Genomic DNA, 21,034 nt, shown 5'->3' with positions numbered 1-21,034 from the left:
AAGTTTGAACAAAATTTTTGCTCATCTTTTTTTTGAGTAAAAAAATATAAATAAAATTACATTAAACTTGCAAACATGATTTGAATTGTTAAATTGTTATTACAAGACATTGATCTTTACCTGATATTAATTGCTGTTAATCATGAGATGATCATTTAGTCAGAATTGAAATATTTTATCATTTTCAGTCTCAATTTCAAGAAAAAAAATCCAATATCTTACCTGAAAAACATCATGTTATTTCATTTTCTGGCTTAACTTCAATTTAATGTTGTTACTTTGCTAGAGAGAGAGAGAGAGAGAGAGAGAGAGAGATTTACTCATCATTCTGATCTTCCTTATCATCATTACTCTGATGTGCCATTTCTTATAACGATGATGATGATGAAGATAAATGTTATTGCTTTTGGAAAGTTGCAAAAAAAGTAACTGTTAACTGAGTTGTTTATTGTGCTCATGATAAAATGTCATGATAAATTGCCTAGGGGGCTAAATTGTTGTGGGTGGTAAATTGTTTATCAATCATGTTAAATCACAATTAATTTCCCAGGTTTAAAGGTAAAGTGATAATCATGTTCACAGATATGATGGTCATCCATTTGGTCATTATCCTCATCCTAGTGGACTCTTATTTCATTTCCGCTTTGTTTACATAATCAGCAAGTTTGTTGTTGTTTGTGATTATTGATTGTCAATGAAAATGAAGCAAAAAAAATAGGAAACGGAATCATATGTCCCATTGAATGTATAACAAGTAAATAACATTAACATTGCCCTGATTGCCATTACAATCAATTTCCGGGTTAAACATTGATTCATTTTGATGATGATAATGCAAAGGGAAATGATCAGGATGATGATAAAGTTGTTGTTTTTGTGTTGATAGGGATGAAGATCAACATTCAGTGGATGGAAAAGTAAATACAAGAGTAAAAGATTGAAGATGATGATGATGATATAGAAGAAGCAAAAATGTTTGCAAATGTTTTTTTGTTTATTTTCCCCTCTCATCATCAGTATCATCTTATTATCCAATGAATTGAATGCTGAATTACACCATGAATTGATCATCAATAAGGATAATACATGTAAATTTTGCATTCTCATCACCATCACCATGTAAACAATGATAATCATGATAAATAGTGATGATCATTTTTTCCTCTTCCTCTGAGTTTGTCATCATCATCAATGAAAAGTCTATGCAAGAAAAATGGAATTTGCATCAATTTGAATGAGAAGAGAAGCAAACAAGAGGATGAAAATGCAAAATCGATTATTTATCATTCTAATTATCATCAACATCTTCTTGCATAAATATCAAAGTGATGCAGTAATGACAATCTCAGCTTTTTAAATAAATTATTGTCTTAATGTCTTAGTTTTGAATATTGATGTTATATCATTTCATTTGAATTGATGATCATCATGATCATGGTGATATTCAGATGATAGTAGGAGAAAAGTCTCTCTCTCTCTCTCTCTCTCTCTCTCTCTCTCTCTCTCTCTCTCTCTATTGATTCAAGCACTATTATTATGATAACTATTTTCTTATTTATCCATTGAAGCTTCACACTTTGATTTGATTGTCAATTGTATTTGATTGCCAATCAAATCAGTCAATACTTTTACCCGCAAGTTTGAGGTTACAGTTTGTCCATCCAATTGATTGGTACAATTAAACATACATAATTTGTTACATAGATTTTTTATCTGAACATATTTAATTATGAAAATTGATTGTCAATCAGCCAGAATAACAAACAAGCAACAATTTACCTGTGATAATTGAAACATGTTGTATATTGTATATATGTATATTGATGTGTTGGCTGATGAGCTGATTGATTTTGGTTTAATAATGAAATTTGTTGTGGAAGTGGATGAATTCATTGGTTAAAAGATACTGTTGGTGATGATTATGGTGCTGATTATGATGAGTATCAACATGACCAGGATAAGTGGATAGGATGTTGGTTCAGAATTAGTTTCATCGCGTTTGAAACGTTTCTTTCCAATTGAATCGTAATCACATCGATTTCGAGGTGACCATTCATTCATTTTGTTTTCCTTTTTTAATCTTAGACGGGCATTGGCAAACCGTGTCGCCGTCATATGATTATGATGTGATTATTGCGAGCATAAGGTGGAAGTGATCTCCATATTTTCCTTTGAATCGAATCCAATTCTCGGGTGAACAGAATAAAATGGTCGCAAAACTGGATCCTATTGGAAACGGAATCCCCACCTGAAGTAAATTTGATCCACTGGAAAAATTAACTGGTGAAACCACTGGTGTGGGTACTTTAACTGATGAACACCCTGAACCACCACCACCTTCATTTAAATCACCGTTGACAACAATTGGTGACTTAGCACTTGCTGGTTCACCAGGTAAACCTGATTCACCGCTACCATCAACACAAACACTTGGCCATATTTGATTACGATAACAATGAAAATTGATTGTCAATCAGATACAATAACAACCAAAGCAACAATTTACCTGTGATAATTGAACCATATTGTATAATAAACCACATATATTATATGTTTTACAATATTATTCATGTTATTAGTTGATTATCAATAAGCTAATTAGTTTGGTTAATGTTTTAAATTAACTGAAATGTTGTTTACAAACAATCACATTGATTTTTTGATTGTATTAACGATACAAATTAAATTACCATTAGTGTTAAGAAAATGAAATAAACACATTTGTATATCATGACATTTACCTATTGCAAATGATGATTAACCTTTTATTATACAGTCAAACCCTTTAGGTTGAACTAAATTTATATTTGTCACAGAGTTTTCCCAGTTTGGTTTGTATTTGCCACCGGCTAATCCATTGGATTAATCCATTGACTCTAAAAAGGTTGAAATATTTTCTTAATCCAGGGGAAGATTTTTTATTTTATAGTTTGGACATTTTGTTCGCGTATTTAAGTTAAAGTTCTGGTTCGAATTGTCGACTGAAAGAAAAAACTTATTTTCGGAAAGTTTTAATGAACATTTAGTAAGAAATCAAATATCTTATAGGTGAGAATTCTTGATCCGGTTGATTAAATTGTTTCAATTGTAATGATTAATTGATTCGTAAATTGTTTTCTTCAGGTTAATCCATCTAATCACATTACGATTATAATTCCAGGTCAATATTTGAAACTTAGACACGATTTTGTTAAAGGTTAGCATTTGATTTCTCTCAATGAAATTGATTTCTTTTTCACTATCCACTGAACTTTTCATGATACAAATGATAAACTTTATCCCGAATGTCCCCTGACTCGAAATAATTTTTTTTCTCTTCTCAATTTTCTCTATGAATTAAATTAAATCTAATTCAGTGGTTTACTTGATTCATTCATTTTCTGAAACAAGTGAGACAAAAAAAAAAGAGAAAGGAAAGTAAAATGATTTCATTGATTAAACCTAAATGGTTTGATCGTAAATTGTTGGGTGTAAATTGTAATTACCATTAGTTTGGTTGTTAATCAATAGATGAATAAATAAGAAGGTAAAAACTCATATAATGTGTCATCCATATTTATTTTGGGGAAAAATCTCTTAGGGGCAAAAAAAGTAGTTTAAATTGTTAATCATTTTCACATGATTTTGATGATGTCGCTAATTCAACAATTGACCAAATCCTTGGTTTTGAAGTGCCTATGGGTTGATCGTGACCATTAGAAGCCGATTTACTGTTCTGGTTGTGGTCAATAGTGACACTTGTTGACGAATGCGGTGGTGAGGATGAATAAGTTAATGAGTTTGTTGGTGATGGTGATGAATGATGAGCTGAATGATGAGCTGATTGATGTGCTGGTTGATTTGGTGCTTGATGTGGTGGTTGATGAGCTGATTGATGAGCTAATTGATTTTGGTTAAACGATGAAATTTGTTGTGAAAGTGGATGAATTCGTTGGCTAAAAAGATGCTGTTGATGATGATGATTATGATGATGATTATGATGAATACCAAGATGGCCAGGATAAGTTGATAAAATTGTCGGTTCAGAATTTGTTTCATCCCGTTTGAATCGTTTCTTTTCAATTGAATCTGAAGATGAATCATAATCATCAACAAGTAGTTCGGGTTCTTTAGATCTACTTTCATTTAGAGAACCATAATCACCTTCTTTACAATTATCATCTTCTTCATCTTCATCGTCATCACATCGATTTCGAGGTGACCAAGTCATTTTGTTTTCCTTTTTTAACCTTCGACGAGCATTGGCAAACCATGTCGACACTTGTGTCAAAGTCATCTGAGTGATTATTGCTAACATTACTTTCTCTCCTTTAGTTGGATAAGGATTCTTCCGATGATCATTAAGCCAAGCTTTTAGAGTTGAGGTCGTTTCTCTAGTGGCATTTTTCCGTCTCGAACCATTCAAATCATATCCATTTCTTAGCATCGGATAACCACCAGCTAGAATTGCTCCTTCATATCCACCATACATTGAGGCATAAGGTGGAAGTGATCTCCACGCTTCCATATTTTCCTTTGAATCGAATCCAATTCTCGGGTGAACTGAATAAAATGGGTGCAAAGGTGGATCATGACCTAATCCTATTGGAAACGGAATCCCCACCTGAAGTAAATTTGATCCACTGGAAAAATTAACTGGTGAAACCACTGGTGTGGGTACTTTAACTGATGAACACCCTGAACCACCACCACCACCACCACCTTCATTTAAATCACCGTTGACAACAATTGGTGACTTAGCACTTGCTGGTTCACCAGGTAAACCTGATCCACCGCTACCATCACCATTACTATCACCATCAACACAAACACTCACACAAGGTATACCATTGGTCACCATATTTGTTAAAAGTTGATTACAATGTTTTAAAAGTTTCGACGAACAGAACAGAAAAGTGTAAACATAGAAATGAACATTAACATAGCAACAACAAGAGAAAACAATGTTATGATTGTATTTGTAAACGAAACCAAAGCCACTTAAAAGAGAAAAGGGAATAAAATGGAAGCCACTCCCTTCGACAAGAGTGAGACACATTCTAACCAATAATATTCTCCGGTGGGAGGAACTGGGAGGTAACTTTTACTACTTTGAGAGAGAGAAGATTTTCAAGTAAAAAAGGTAAGATTAATATTCGAAACTCTTTCTTTCTTTTCTTCTTCTTTTCATCTTCTTCTTCTTCTTCTTTTGTTCCATTTACCTTTAACTCACCTTGACCACTTATGAGTAAACCCTCATTACAGACCAATTAGAAAATAATTCATCATCAATCGATCACAGTTAGTGAGCTGGTGGTCGATAATTACCCACCAAATTAGTTGTTTGTCGTCCATTTGCTTAATTTGATTGTTACAATTTCTTATATACTTTTAATTTTTTTTTCTTTTTTTTTGTTTAATAGAAATGTATTAATATATTAATACCAATAGAGTAATAAACGAATCAGATACTCTTTTTCGGACAAATCGATTGATCATAATTCCAATAGAAAATTGATTAACTTGATTATCCTCTTTTTCCTGGTGGTTTATTAAACTTTTTCTCACTCATCGATTCCTACAAATTCATTCAAACAATTAACCAATTAATTAATTCAGTTCGTTAAATTGTTATTACAAGAGATTGATCTTTACCTGATATTAATTGCTGTTAATCATGAGATGATCATTTAGTCAGAATTGAAATATTTTATCATTTTCAGTCTCAATTTCAAGAAAAAAAATCCAATATCTTACCTGAAAAACATCATGTTATTTCATTTTCTGGCTTAACTTCAATTTAATGTTGTTACTTTGCTAGAGAGAGAGAGAGAGAGAGAGAGAGAGAGAGAGAGAGATTTACTCGTCATTCTGATCTTCCTTATCATGGTCATCCATTTTTTATCATCCTCATCCTAGTGGATTCTTATTTCATTTGTTTTCATTTCCGCTTTGTTTACATAATCAGCAAGTTTGTTGTTGTTTGTGGTTATTATTGATTGTCAATGAAAATGAAGCAAAAAAAATAGGAACCGGAATCATGTGTCCCATTGAGTGTACAACAAGTAAATAACATTAACATCACCCTGATGATCATGATGTTATTCTGATCTATGATTCTGATATTCGATCTTCACGCTTCGATATTCTCTTTTGAACTGAATCCAATCCCTCGTTTACTTGTTCTTGTTTTATAATTAATTGTAACATTTGTTAATGAACGAAGATTCAGTTTAAGGTTTTGTCACTTTGGAGAAACTAATCAATTATAATCAGAGCAAATTTAATCATTTGTTAATCTTCGAAGTTGATAATTTTCGTGATTTATCAATTGATGGATTTAAGTTTGTTTGCTGACAATGTTGGCAAGAAATGGCAATTTAAGATAATTAAATGAGAGAAAAGCAAATGAGCCAAGAAAGAAAAAGAAACTCGAAAATTGTGACGAAGAAAGAGAAAACTATTAATATTGATAATTTATGTGACAATTATTTCTCAATTATTTACATGATTAGTTGATGATTTGGTTAATTAAACAATTGACCAGATTTTTGTTTTACTTTTAATTGCAAGTGGGGTGAACCTTGACCATCATCATCCATCTTAATGACCCTAATGGCAGTGCTAAAGGTGATGAAGGTAAATGAGCCTTTAGGTTATTTTCATAGTGAAAAAAAAAGTAAGGTACTTGTGGTAAATGATTAGTTGATTGTTTGGGTTAATCGTTTAATCTAATGTTAATCCCTTTATTCTGGATAGAAATCTCTTAAGGCCAAAATGGTGGTTAAGACCAAAATTGACCATTTTCTTGAAACCAAATCAAATCTAATCATAATTACAAATGAAAATTAGTTTTAATTGTTTATTGAGTGATCTTCATATTGTTGATCTTGTTATTTTTGCCTCAATCGATACAGGGGAGAGAGAGAGAGAGAGAGAATTAATCAAATTGTGAGATTGATGTTAAATTGTCTCGTTTAAGTTGTAAGATAATTAAAAGTGCAGGAGAAAGCGTTAATCCCAATACAAGTGGGCAAACATAATAATTAATCAACTAATCAAACAATTATCATGATAATTAGTTTCTTAGATTTTCCGGTGATTGATAACAACTTGCTGATCATGTTAATGTGTTTTTGTTATTATTATTTATCATCCTCTTCATATTCATCCTCATCCTCATCCTCTTCCTCGTCATCATCGTATCATTATCATCCCTACCTCTTAGTTTTGCTATTAAATCACTTATTGATTAATTATAATCAATTCTCATTATCGGTTTCTTATTATAATAGACACTTACAATAAGACAAGCCGATCGTTTTAATTAATGATTTTAGACATAATATCTTAAGTGTTTTAATTGCCAATCCATTTCAAGTTAATCAATTAAAGGCGATAATCTGCCGAAATAATAACAAAGATAAGATTTAACATCTTATAACAATTAATTGATTAATATGAGTAATCATCATCTTCATGATAATGGACAACACTATCATCTTCAAGGTTCACTTTAATTTCAATTAAATTTGATTGTAATCATTTAACACGTTTGTTTTTCCATGAAAATCCTTAACTTGTGTATACATCAATTGTATAAGAGATTAAAGATTAACTCGTACGAATAATTCTGAGATGATTAAGATTAAGATGATAAGGAAGACAAGTTGTGTTATTTATGATTGAGCTTAATTGTGGTTTGATTGATTTCATTTTGCTTGCGCTTTTCGATAATGATGAGAACTTTTTTGGCTTTTTCGAAGTAACAAAAATACTATTCGCTTTTACAATCTCGCCACTAACTGTCTATGTAATTTCATTCCTTTGGGTGATTATCCCATTTGCTTACAAGGGGAAGTAATAATTTTAAACCGGAGTACACTTGGCGCCCTTGGTTGAAACTTTGTTCTAACATTTTCACTAAATATCGATAACACTTCCTGTCCCATAAGAATTTATTGCTTTTTATCATCCTCATTAGTCTAGAACTGTTATTGAGAAAAACAAACATTATTCTAATAAATGAGATGTTTCAAATTTTGTTTTTTTCTCTTTTTAAACAAATTCGATGAAAATTCGAGCATCCATTTTAAGAATTACAACTTTTTACTTTTTTTTTCCTTCGCGTTTCTTATATCAAGGTTTCTGTTTACAATTAGACTTTAATTGATCAACAATTAACCGATTGCGTGATCAATTTAATCAACAATCGTAATCCATTTTACTGATAATTAACTTTTACTTGTACATAATAATTGAATTAAAGTTAACCAAAATTCAAGTCTAATTGTTATCAATAAATTTACCAATTCAATTGCATCCATTTCAATGATCATTTTTAAACCAAATTGTCCAACCAATTTAAATTGTTATATTGACCTTAAAATTGTGATTATTGTTAATTTGATTGTTTTATTTTGTTGTTAGTAATCAATATCTTAAGATGATTAGATTTAATTGTTCAATTGAAACAAAAGTTTTATGATTGTAGATGATCAAGTTTAATATAAGATAAAGGTAACATCATCATCATCAGTTGATCAACACAAAGTTAATTAACTGTGTCTGAGTTAAAAAGGTAAGCCAACAATTAAAAGTTTAAGTTTCGATTGAGTTTCAATAATCAATGTTGATTATCGGGTTAATCTAATACTCAAAGTTAATCATCGAGCGAATATCAATTATTAGGTTTTTTTAAATTTCGAATAGAAAATCATTTTTTCCTGTTCATTATTTTTTCCTCTTGTATTATTTGCTATTCGAAAAGTTCTAATAAAGTTTTGATAGACCAAATGAAATCGAAGAAAAGAAAAAAAAAAGTTTTGAATGTTTACTTGAAAATCTTCTCTCTCTTTAAGAAGCCTCCCATTTCTTTCCACCGTAGAATTTTATTGGTTAGAATGTGTCGAACTCTAGTGTCAAAGGTCAGTTCTTCTATTTGATTGCTTTAATTTGGATTTGAATTCTTTTACAATCATAACTTGTTTTGCTCTGGTTGTTGCTACATACTACTGTATGTTAATGTTCATTTCTGTGTTTACACTTTTCTGTTCTGTTCGTCGAAACTTTTAAAATAATAGTAATCAATTAATCAAGTAATCAACTTTTACCAGAAATGGTGACCAATGGTATACCTTGTGTGAGTGTTTGTGTTGATGGTGATAGTAATGGTGATGGTGGTTCAGGGTGTTCTTCAATTAAAGTACCCACACCAGTGGTTTCACCAGTTAATTTTTCCAGTGGATCAAATTTACTTCAGGTGGGGATTCCGTTTCCAATAGGATTAGGTCATGATCCACCTTTGCACCCATTTTATTCAGTTCACCCGAGAATTGGATTCGATTCAAAGGAAAATATGGAAGCGTGGAGATCACTTCCACCTTATGCCTCAATGTATGGTGGATATGAAGGAGCAATTCTAGCTGGTGGTTATCCGATGCTAAGAAATGGATATGATTTGAATGGTTCGAGACGGAAAAATGCCACTAGAGAAACGACCTCAACTCTAAAAGCTTGGCTTAATGATCATCGGAAGAATCCCTATCCAACTAAAGGAGAAAAAGTAATGTTAGCAATAATCACTCAGATGACTTTGACACAAGTGTCGACATGGTTTGCCAATGCTCGTCGAAGGTTAAAAAAGGAAAACAAAATGACTTGGTCACCTCGAAATCGATGTGATGACGATGAAGATGAAGAAGATGATAATTGTAAAGAAGGTGATTATGGTTCTCTAAATGAAAGTAGATCTAAAGAACCCGAACTACTTGTTGATGATTATGATTCATCTTCAGATTCAATTGAAAAGAAACGATTCAAACGGGATGAAACAAATTCTGAACCGACAATTTTATCAACTTATCCTGGCCATCTTGGTATTCATCATAATCATCATCATAATCATCATCATCAACAGCATCTTTTTAGCCAACGAATTCATCCACTTTCACAACAAATTTCATCGTTTAACCAAAATCATTCAGCTCATCATTCATCATCACCAACAAACTCATTAACTTATTCATCCTCACCACCGCATTCGTCAACAAGTGTCACTATTGACCACAACCAGAACAGTAAATCGGCTTCTAATGGTCACGGTCAACCCATAGGCACTTCAAAACCAAGGATTTGGTCAATTGTTGAATTAGCGACATCATCAACTAATTGTGAAAATGATTAACAATTTAAGCTTCTTTACTTTTTTACCCCTAAGATATTTTCTTACCTTTTCTTTTTTCTTGTTTTCTTCAACAATCAATCGATCAGATGATCAATTTAATCAACAATCGTAATCCATTTTACTGATAATTAACTTGTACATAATAATTGAATTAAAGTTAACCAAAATTCAAGTCTAATTGTTTTCAATAAATTTACTAATTAAATTGCATCCATTTCAATGATCATTTTTGAACCAAATTATCCAACCAATTTAAATTGTTATATTGACCTTAAAATTGTGATTATTGTTAATTTGATTGTTTTATTTTGTTGTTAGTAATCATTATCTTAAGATGATTAGATTTAATTGTTCAATTAAAACAAAAGTTTTATGATTGTAGATGATCAAGTTTAATGAGAAAAGTAAAAAATATTAAAAGAGTGAAACAAATCAAAAAGCATATGCTTAATGGTGATGAGGATGATAAAGGTAACATAATCATCATCATCATCATCAGTTAAGTACAATAAACACATAGAGATTAAGGGCTTTTCGGGTGCAATGAGGATGACAAAGTGAAAATGAAGAAAAAGAAAGAGAAAGAGAACTGGAAGATGAAGATGAAGATGAGGTAAAAGTGGGTGGAAGATGAGACAAAGAAGAAGATAAAGATAATAAAAGATGAATATATAATATAAGGTAAAAGTGGAATGTAAAAGGAAACAAATACCTGTGATAGGGATGGAGGAAGATAATGACAAAGATGAACATGTGAGAGAGAATGAGAGAAAATCTTTCCATTCTCTTTCTGTGTCTTTCTCTTTCATCATCATCAACAACTCCTTTGGGAGAAATTCTTAATGATAAATATACATAGAGATTTAAACGGACAATTGAAGGGTACTAAAAGATGATATTGACGATCGAGTCAATGGAGATAATCCTCCTTTCCATTTACTTTCTTTCTCTCTTTCTTATCATCATTATCATCTTCAGCTTTCTGTTTTTCCGTTTATCCCTTTGTTGATCCTGTTGTTGTTGTTGTTGTTGTTGTTGTGTAGCTCTTGTTATGATAACAAATTAGCGATTGTCAAAATTGATTGTTCTTGATTATGGAAACAATATCCATCTTCATATTATATATACAATTCTGTATATTAACCATGTGTTTCTATTCATTTTAATGATAATCATTTAATATCATCTCAATTCATAAGTAATAAATGATAAACAATTTACATACTGGATTAACTGGATTGATTAACAGAGGATAAAGAGATGACCCTTTTCAATTTGAATCTTTTTGACGCTGGATTATATCAATGATAATACTTTAGGTAAGACAAATGATTGGTAAACAATCAAGCTGAGAGTTGAACTCTGGATTATTGTTGTTGTTGTTGATGATGATGATGATAGAGGAGGATGATAATCATTATATGTATTGAATTGATTGAATTATTGTTTCCAATCATTTGTCTTCATGGACAGATTAGGATGAGATTGTTGTTGTTATCTTGGGTTGACTTACAAAAGTATTAAGAAGTTGTCAGATTAAGAAGGAAGGAGGAAGATGAGGATGAGGAGGAGGAGGAGGGGATGTGGTGAAAAGGAGAGAGAGTGAGAAGGATGAAGATGATGACAAAACTCTTGGAGAGTTATTTAAAAATCGGACGGAATAAGAATATTTTTTTTTTGCTTTCAAGTTTTTCCCCAATTCATCATCTCTATATGTAAGTATATAGAGAAAAGTTTCTCAAGATTTTTGTTTTCGAAAAAGAAATCAAAGAGAGAGAGAGAGAGAGAGAGAGTCGATGAGATGATGAAAGTCTTAAGTATGACAAGGTAGGAGTGAAAAGGAGGGAATGTGATAATTGGCTTAAGACGAATAGGTTATTAATGTTTAGAAGACAAGTTCGAGGTTCGAACTGTTGTGACCTAAACAACAAAGAAAATTTTTGAGGTGAAAGTTTTTTGCGAGAAGATTAAAAATAAGGAATGTATTTGCAACATCATCCGGATCATCTTTTACTTTCTCTCTCTCTCAGGTAAACAAAATACTGAAAAAGAGAAGAGAAATTCTTAAAATTTAAGGAAAGAGAACAAAAAAAATTAGGTAAAAGATGATTGAGAGAGTTTGTGTATATATATATATGGATAATAACAGGAAAACAAAAGTTATCATCTCTTTCTATCGCCATCATGATGGTCATCACTTTCATCGTTTTCCTTTTCGTTAAAAGTAAACCATAAGTTTGATGCTATTTTAAGGTAATCGGACACAATCCTCAAGAGACCAACAGATCCTGAAGCCATAAGTACATGAAGATGATCAAGATTAATAGAGATCCATGGGATTCATCTTGTATCCGTAATCTTATTTGCAGGTTCAAGGTTATCAGCTAAAAGCCATAAGCACTATCAGAATCGGAATCTTTTGAACCGGAAACAATTTTATCCATTGGTGGTGTGCTGAAGATGAAAACAAGATGATAAATTATAAACAAAAAGATACATTGGACAAAGAGGATCAGCTGATGGAATGGTAATCTATTTGTAATCTTGTAAAAATTTAAATGTTTCCAATTGATGAAAGAAAAAAAAAACAAAATCTTCTCATCATTTTGTATCACATTCATCAAGAGATTTATCTTGCTGAGAGAGAGAGAGAGAGAGAGAGAGTTAATTAATTGCAATTTGTTTGCGAGTTTTTTGTTTGTTTTGTTGATTCATTTCAATGAATAATCATCGTCATCATCATTTGTCATTCAATCAATTGGAAAATATTTCAATTCAATTGAACATGATGAAAGAAAAAATTTCAAGTTTATCATCATCAGAATTCATCTTCATGTATTAATAGTTAAGGTTAGTTTTAAAGGTTTGGTTAATCAGTTAATTTGATTATCGTCATGATAAAACATGATGATGATGATAACTGATTTATGGTCAATCAAAAAAAAGGATAACGATAATTGGTCATTTGTTAGATGGTCAGTGACTCGTTTACATTAACAGTGCTGGTCAATCATGTTTAATCAGGGATAAATAAAGGATATTAGTTATATACTATTAACTGATTGTCATCTTGGATTCGGGGTTTTATAAGTTAAATCGTTGGTGGAAAAACAAAATTCATTTTAAATTGTAAACAATCAATAACTCAACCGATTGACAAATAATTATCACCGTGGTAAATATGTATTAAAGTGACACAGATATTTAGCTTCCAGGTTGATTGACAGATATAACGTGTCCATGGGATAATTGTACAGAGCATGATGATGACGATGATGATAAAACTCATCTTTCTGTTGATATTAAAACAAGATGTATGCTAATCGTAAATGTATAACATGTACAGTTGAATGATATTAATATAGATGATGATGATAATAGATTTAGAGTATAATAATAATATGAGTATACAGTGTGTGTCACGCTTGTCCATTAACATTATCAAGGGTGACACAAAGATGGAGGCTATTCAATTTTATAGAGATCAACTATAAATCTAACTATCATTTAAAGCGTATGTTAATCTAATATTCAATTGAATGCTATGGGTTAGTAGTTTAATCGTAATCTAAATGAGCAAATAATTGATGGACAGATACAGAGAGATCTTGATAGATAATTTTGTCTCTGTTATCATCATCATAATCTCATATCCATATAGCAGAAATTGTATTGGGTCTGTGTCTCTGTTTTTACTATGAGGAGGAGGCTCAATGTTGTTGTTGTTGTTGTAGTTGTTGTTGTGGGTGCAAAGACATGACATGAGGGAGAGTGTGATGAATCAACAATACGAGGGACAAGCGTATACAAGCCATGAAATCGAGGCTCGAATTGAACATTACAACCAACGGAATAATCGTAAAAGTAAAGGGAAACATGCAAATCGAAAGGTAAACAAGGTTAGTCTTCCAGTGGGTGAAAAAAATAGTAACTATCACAATCAACTAACTGTCAATCAATTTGGTTTATTGTTGAGATTTTGTCAATACCTTTTGTTGTTTCATCAGACTGGAAAATGTTTCTTAAATTGTTCATGTAAATTGTAACTGATTCAATTTGTCTCAGTGTTCATTTGATTTGGAAATTTACATTTCCATCAATGTTTACATATCGATAATCAATTTGAGAGGTTGATTAAGTTGATTACTTATTAGACATTGTAAAATAATCATCAATTAGATACTGTGATTGTTTGACTTTTGTTTCTTGACAAAATCAAACAAATCAATATAATCATCTAATTAATTTAAAACGATAATGATAATGGACTATCTAACAATGATTTAACGTTGACGTGGTTAAAGTTAATTAACTAACATGTTAAATATCAGAGATATAAAGTGAAAATGTATTGGGATGAAGATGCTATTTTTGTCATTGTAAATAATGATGAGGTAAAGTTTTTAAAAGTGGCAAAAATGTCAGTTAAGACTAGTCAATAGTAATTAAGTAAATTGTTGAAACAATTTAACTTGGTTTTGCCCTTGGTTAATTTGCAAATGTTGATTGTGATCAGTTGATTAACAGAGGTGTAACTGTGTAACTTTGTGGTGATGCTGGCGGAGGAAAATAAGAAACTGGGAGTTGGCCCTCAGAGTGAAAAGTGATAGTGATCAGAGAGAGAGAGAGAGAGAGCAAATTGATAAGGATGAGGATGAACACACATACAGAAGAGGTCAAGAGGTTGAAAACATGATGGTGTAACAAGGAGGAGGGTGGAAATGGATGGAGTAGCGGCTGAACTGGAGGTGGGGTGGGTAGGAAAAGTAACTTTAACAAGAAAAAGTTAAGAAGCTACAAAAATCAATGTGTAATATTTGAAACCAGAAAATTGACAGCAAATTATGATGATTATGATGATTACCTCGAGAGAGAATCACCCTTGACCACCCTGAGTGATTAGTTGATGATAATCAATGATAGAAAGTAGAAAATTTAACAGAATATTATTTGTATACAATCAAGGAAATCATCAAATCTCATATTCATCATCATCATAATCAAACATCAAACATCAGGTTAATCATGAATCTTTCAAGTTTTCATTTCAATTAAACTTCACTGGAGAGAGAGAGAGAGATCACCTTTAAAATAATTCTTATTACAAAGAGATAGTTGATAAAGATTATCATCATTATCATCATCAGCTGGAAGAAAAAGAAGAAGCAAAAAAAACTCATCATCATCTTAATTCGAGATTTTTTGTTCATTATAACTGCGTGAGATTGAAGTGAATTAAAAGTGATGAGGATTAAAAGTTTATCAAGGATACAATTTATATCTATACCTGGATATTAATGGCTGATGAAAATGGGCAAGTGTTTATATCTAAACATAGATAGACATTAAAGTAATAACAATTAATGAATTAGTTTGTTATAGGAATATGATTAAGGAAGATAATGTAACTGATTGAATCGGAAAATGAGTCTATCTCATTTGCTGAGCACGATTCATGATATACTCTTGTTGGAAGATGATGATGATGATGATGATGGAATGATGATAAGTAGCCAATCCATTATTGACAAAAAAAACACACACTCATTGCACATTAAATGTGATCATGAAAATCATGATAAAATAACAGAGTAATAATGACAATCATTATTATTATGGTTATTAACTTGTTATCAAAGAGGTTCATCTAAATTTCTGGTGTATATGAATGGGTCCTGGTGGTCATTGTAATCAATTGTAATGTCCAGTAATAGTTATGCTAGACCGATTCAGATAACAATCTTATCGGTATAAAATACATTATATATTATATATGAAATTTTCTGTTCCTTTTTCTGATAAAATGTTATACCAACTTTGTTGCTTGGCTTTGTTTTTGGTTATTCAGTGATCATAATCATCATCGTGGTTATCATCATGATGACTTTGTCTTCATCTTCCCTCATCATCTGATTACTCATTACAATTTTATATATATTTTCATCGTTTCATGAATATATGTTTCTCATAATCATGATAATGTTATAATATTGATGAGCATCATCATGATAACCATCAGCTTGACCATTAATGTTTCCCAGCCTTTTGATACAATTTAATATTATTGTTACTCTTTGTCATCATCATTGAACAATTTTATTGTGACTATTTGATTAACTTTGCTTGATAATAACAATTTAATCAATACTTACACGTAACGAGATTAAATTGTTTCCTCTTTCACCTTTACAATTTTTTTGTATTTCTCTCGCAATCACCAACAATTAACATATTAAATTGTATCAGTTTTTGTGTGTGTATATATAAACATTAATAGTTACTGGATTAACTATCTATATCATATAATAAATATCTTAATTGCTGTGATCAAACCAAAATCTAATCTGAAAACATAACAATTAATCTTGATTAGACTGGGGAATCTTTTAATTGTTACTTTATTTTTGTTTATTATCAATCTTATCCCTTTCAATTGAATAGTTATTCATCAATTGATTAACGGTAACGGTATAATTGTCAATTATTTAGCAATTCTAACTACTTAATTGACTTTATTGATAATTGATAATTGTTAATTGATTGTGTTACCCGAAGTAATCAGGAATTAGACATTAATTGATTGATTTAAACATCAAAGTGATTGGGATGAAAAATTAAAAGTGTTGAAAGACTAAGTTGTTATGAGAGATGAGAAAAAAAAGTTAATCTAGTTTTAAGTTGATCGTTTCAATTGATTGTGATTAAGAATCAACATGATTAAGATTATGAGTGGGAGAAAAAGGTAACTATTAAATTACTATTAATGTTTACGGTGTTTCAATTAATTAAGATAAAATTGAAAACACGCCAAACTAAATTAACTTTGATTACCTTTGGAAATTATCAAAGGTTCAATCCTTTTTCATTTCAATCATCGTATTGGAAATTAATTGTTGACAAAGCTTTCCAATCAATTACAAGATAATCGGATTCTCATAATAATTTAGGTTAATTGGGATTAATAATTAAATCAAATTGAGAGAGAGAGAAAAATTAATTTTAATTATTTACCTCAAAGTTTTTTTACTTCGCTTCTTTTTGGATGAACTCTTTGGCGGTGGCATCGTATTCTGAAATGGTTCAAGTTTTAACCGATTGTTTTAATTGATTATTAATTGTTACTATAAATTGATTAGCAATTAGAGAAACTTAATCAATAAACTTGAGTACTTACAGAATCGGAAACTGATTCAGCTGATCCCCAACTTTTAATTCCTTTAATTGCTGCCGCAGTTTTCCGCATCTTATTTAATGATCCAATTCTTATGAATGCTGATGATGAAGATGATGATGATTCGGAACGACCTTTATCTGTTTTAATTAGAGTAACAATTAAGCCAATTGATTTAATTTACCAATTTTATATATAATCATAATTTAGTAAATTTGTTTACCTGATAGTTTGGTGTGACTATGAGATGAACTGGAACTGTGTTTAACTGTAAACAGAACAATTTAAGAAAAGTTGATTAACTGTTTTTTAATTAGTTAATTTTTGTTAGTTGATTAAATTTTCTCGTCCAATTGTTAGTAAATTTTGTGTGAAAATTAGTTTATTAGTTAATTTTATGTAAAAATAAATTGTTTGGAGGGAATCGTTTCAATCTCATGTATCTCTTAAATTGATTGTTTCACTTTCATTAGACTTATAATTTAGGAACCTTGGAAAGTTTTTCAATTATTAAACAATTAGATTAAATTGTTTACAATTAAGATATAGTGTATATATAACATTGAGCTTTTTGTTTTTGATTAGAATGTAATAATTTAAGGATTATTTTAGTTAAAAGGTTTCAATGTTGGTGTTGATTGTTTAAAGCTCTCGGTTAGTTTTACTTTGGTGATTTGGTTAATTGTTAAACTATCGTGGGATGTGTAAAAAGTGATTAGTTAATTTACAAATAATCAACTAATCAAGATTATCTTAATCACATGGTAAGTGAGAAAATAAAAATCTAACATTAAATGATTAAGGTTATGATAAAGTTAATTATAAAGGTTTTTGATTGAGTTGCTTTTATATGTTGTGGGTTTTTTTTTGGTTGTTTGTTTGTTTCTTGTGATTCTTGGTTGATTGTTAACTGTTAATGAGATTGACTGTTGATTAAATTAGTTAATTGGATTGGATTAAAATTTTAGAGTCTTATATTGGGTTGGAATCTTTCCAAAGAGATTACGATGAGCTTGACGGATACGATTACGATTACGGGTTAGTGAAGAGGCTCGAGAGACTGGAGATGATGGTGAAGTCGACGAGGTCGGTGACAGTGCTGACAGATTAGGTGTCGAGGCGTTATTGTTATTGTAATCCTCGGTTGTGATAAACATCTTACGTTGAGACCCATTTAATGATCCGTTACTGGCTTTTGATCGTAACGATCCACTGGAATTGTTACTATTTGAACTTCGAAGTGGACTACGAATGGTCGTATATTGTTCAGCCAGTTTACCGGAATGATCTCGAAGTGAAGTATCGGCTCCTGGAGATAATCAAGAGGAAAAGAAATAAAATTACAACAAAATGAATAATAGGAAATAACAATTATAATATTAATCGAAACGAGAGAGAATTGAGAATTTTTCGCACCATAGATTTTCAAAAGTTCCATGATATTTTCATGATTATGAATCGCTGCAAGATGAAGGGGAGTATAACCACCCTGGAGATAAATAGAAAGAGAGAGAAGTAATTAATTTGATCATAATTAGTGAATTTTTTAGCTAAAATTAATTTGGTGATTCCAAGTTAATTTCAAGATGATTTTCTACTGATTATTTCAAGAAATTTGAGACAATTGAGTAATGGCTCTTTATCCGTGATAGGATATTGGGTTTAAGTGATTAATTGATAATTATCCAATGTAAATTAAGGTGAACAAATTGAATTTAAATATATCGTGATGATAATAATACGATCATTTAAATTGATGATAATACTCAAGTTACCATGTGAAATTTTTAGATAATCAGATGAGAGATGACAGTTGATTTGGTGAAAGGTGATGAGTTTAGTTAAACGTCAATTTGTTACTAAACAAATTGATAACGTTAATAGTTATTTAATTAGAGAGTTGATTAAGCTTTCAGAGGAGATTATCAGTTAATAATTTTAACGGATTAACCATTGAAATTAATATCTCCAAGTCAATTGATTTAATCGATAATCATTATCTTGTTGATAAAGTTTTCAAAAAGAAAACGAGTAAAAAAAAGTTATCATTTGAAACCTAAAACCAAAGGAAATCAATAAACTCAATCATTATTTTAGTGAGTGAGTGAGTGAGTGAGAGAGAGAGAAACATAAACTGGATTAAATTAATGATGATAGTTAATGGTGATTGTCAAGGTTTCAAATTGATTGAATGATAAAATTGTTGATTATAATCAAACAAGTTGATCAATAATAATATGTATATTTCCTGGACAAGAAAAAGTCAAAACAAGTCAACTAATGTGATTAGGGTAATTTAAATTGATTGTGGTAAAGTTGATTGTTGATACAATCAACAGGTAACAGTCAACATAAATTAAACACTAAAATAACAATAATGATTATCATGATGATACTGATCATCATGTTTTCAAATAATAACAAAAAACTAAGATAAGTAATAAGAGAGAGAGAGAGAGAGAGAGAGATGGACAATTACAATTGATAAATGATAAGTTTGTTTTAAATGGTAACTATTTAACTTCATTGGTGGTTAATTAAATCAGCTTTGGTGACTATGCATGGTGCAAGAATCATGCTGAGCTTAAGACAGGTTTTAGTTGCTGCTATCAAGTTGCTCCATTCAGGTAAAGTTATCAGTGTAATCGTTAACAGTTGAGAGCTACTGTAGTTTAAAGTTAATTTTTTCAGGTAAAATATTAAAAAAGAGATTCAAACATATTTAATCCAGGTAAAGATTAAGCTGGATAAATAAGTTAAGGATCATGTAACCAACAAGTAAAATGATTTAGCTGGTTGGTTACCTTGAATTTTTTGGGCAAAACTAACTGGATTAATAAATAATAAATTCTTACATTTAGTTTTCTTACTTTTATCTTTCTTTCTCCTAGATTTACCTGATGATGATGATGATGATACCTCATCATCATCATCATTTTGTTTGTTTATGTTTTTCTCTCTCTCTCTTTCTCTCTCACCCTCTGAGTGATCTGAGGCGTTCGTCCTGATTATCATTAAGAAAGCAAATGAGATCAAAGATGATTATCATTAGCAAATGATTGTTGATGATGATAGGAAGTTGATTAGTTATTTTCTTTTTGTGACTCTCTCTCTCTCTCATCAGGCAACAGGTAACCAATTCAATTGATGATTTTACTCCTGATCCATTGGAAACACCATGAAAAACATATCGTATTCAATTAATCATCATTAACAGATTTTTTTTTGAGAGAGAGAAGATTCTTCAGCTGAATATCATGGGGTAAACAATATTGAACAATTAATGGATGATTATTATCATGATCGTTTTGTTTGTGTGTGGTTTTTTTCCCTGAGCTTTTGAATTATGATTTTAAATCATCTCCAATAGTATAATCCAGCTTACAAGTTTGAATTGATCAACATCAATCAAATGTCATCATGTATTTATCATTGTTGTTAAATCAGCTTTTCTGTCTACGTTCAATTTTCAATTCCAATTCATTTCTTCAAATAATCGTATTAATAATAACAATTTAAATCTGATTAATCCAGAGTGTTGAGTAATGAACTTACGTGCTGTTGAAACAAAACAAAATAAAAAGAGAAACATAATTAGTAAATTGTTATAATCCTTGAGATTTAAAATCAAAACAAAATCAAACAATAATGATGATGATTGAAACTCCAAGGTTAAGCAATAGTTTTTTTGATTGATA

The 21,034-nt window shown here is 30.5% G+C and overlaps 3 protein-coding genes across 5 annotated transcripts; 1 reads left to right on the top strand and 2 right to left on the bottom strand.

Annotated features, from left to right (window-relative positions):
* Window positions 1-3,539: 3,539 nt before the first annotated feature.
* Window positions 3,540-4,970, bottom strand: LOC128397244 (iroquois-class homeodomain protein irx-5-like). The gene has a single exon (XM_053357952.1). The coding sequence runs from the start codon at window positions 4,838-4,840 to the stop codon at window positions 3,605-3,607; it is 1,236 nt and encodes a 411-aa protein (XP_053213927.1). The 5' UTR covers window positions 4,841-4,970; the 3' UTR covers window positions 3,540-3,604.
* Window positions 4,971-8,968: 3,998 nt separating this feature from the next.
* On the top strand, window positions 8,969-10,292 carry LOC128397250 (iroquois-class homeodomain protein irx-5-like). Its single transcript, XM_053357958.1, has one exon. The coding sequence runs from the start codon at window positions 9,098-9,100 to the stop codon at window positions 10,163-10,165; it is 1,068 nt and encodes a 355-aa protein (XP_053213933.1). The 5' UTR covers window positions 8,969-9,097; the 3' UTR covers window positions 10,166-10,292.
* A 241-nt stretch (window positions 10,293-10,533) lies between these two features.
* On the bottom strand, window positions 10,534-20,833 carry LOC128397268 (ankyrin repeat domain-containing protein SOWAHA-like). 3 transcript variants are annotated; one of them, XM_053357980.1, is made up of 7 exons: window positions 20,722-20,833; window positions 18,753-18,825; window positions 18,499-18,645; window positions 17,560-17,604; window positions 17,340-17,476; window positions 17,177-17,235; window positions 10,534-12,619 (listed from the first exon to the last, which is right to left on the bottom strand). In XM_053357980.1, exons 2-7 carry the CDS (start codon window positions 18,772-18,774, stop codon window positions 12,550-12,552), a joined length of 480 nt encoding a protein of 159 aa, XP_053213955.1. In that variant the 5' UTR covers window positions 18,775-18,825; window positions 20,722-20,833; the 3' UTR covers window positions 10,534-12,549. The 3 variants fall into 3 exon arrangements, with proteins under 3 accessions (XP_053213955.1, XP_053213953.1, XP_053213954.1); XM_053357978.1 differs by lacking the exon at window positions 20,722-20,833 and adding an exon at window positions 20,192-20,304; XM_053357979.1 differs by lacking the exon at window positions 20,722-20,833 and adding an exon at window positions 19,112-19,135.
* Between the last annotated feature and the right edge of the window lie 201 nt (window positions 20,834-21,034).

This window comes from Panonychus citri, unplaced genomic scaffold (genome assembly GCF_014898815.1).
Source record: "Panonychus citri isolate SS breed McGregor unplaced genomic scaffold, ASM1489881v1 Contig00028, whole genome shotgun sequence".
NCBI lineage: Eukaryota > Metazoa > Arthropoda > Arachnida > Trombidiformes > Tetranychidae > Panonychus > Panonychus citri.
This window is presented reverse-complemented; position numbering and strand designations above follow the sequence as displayed.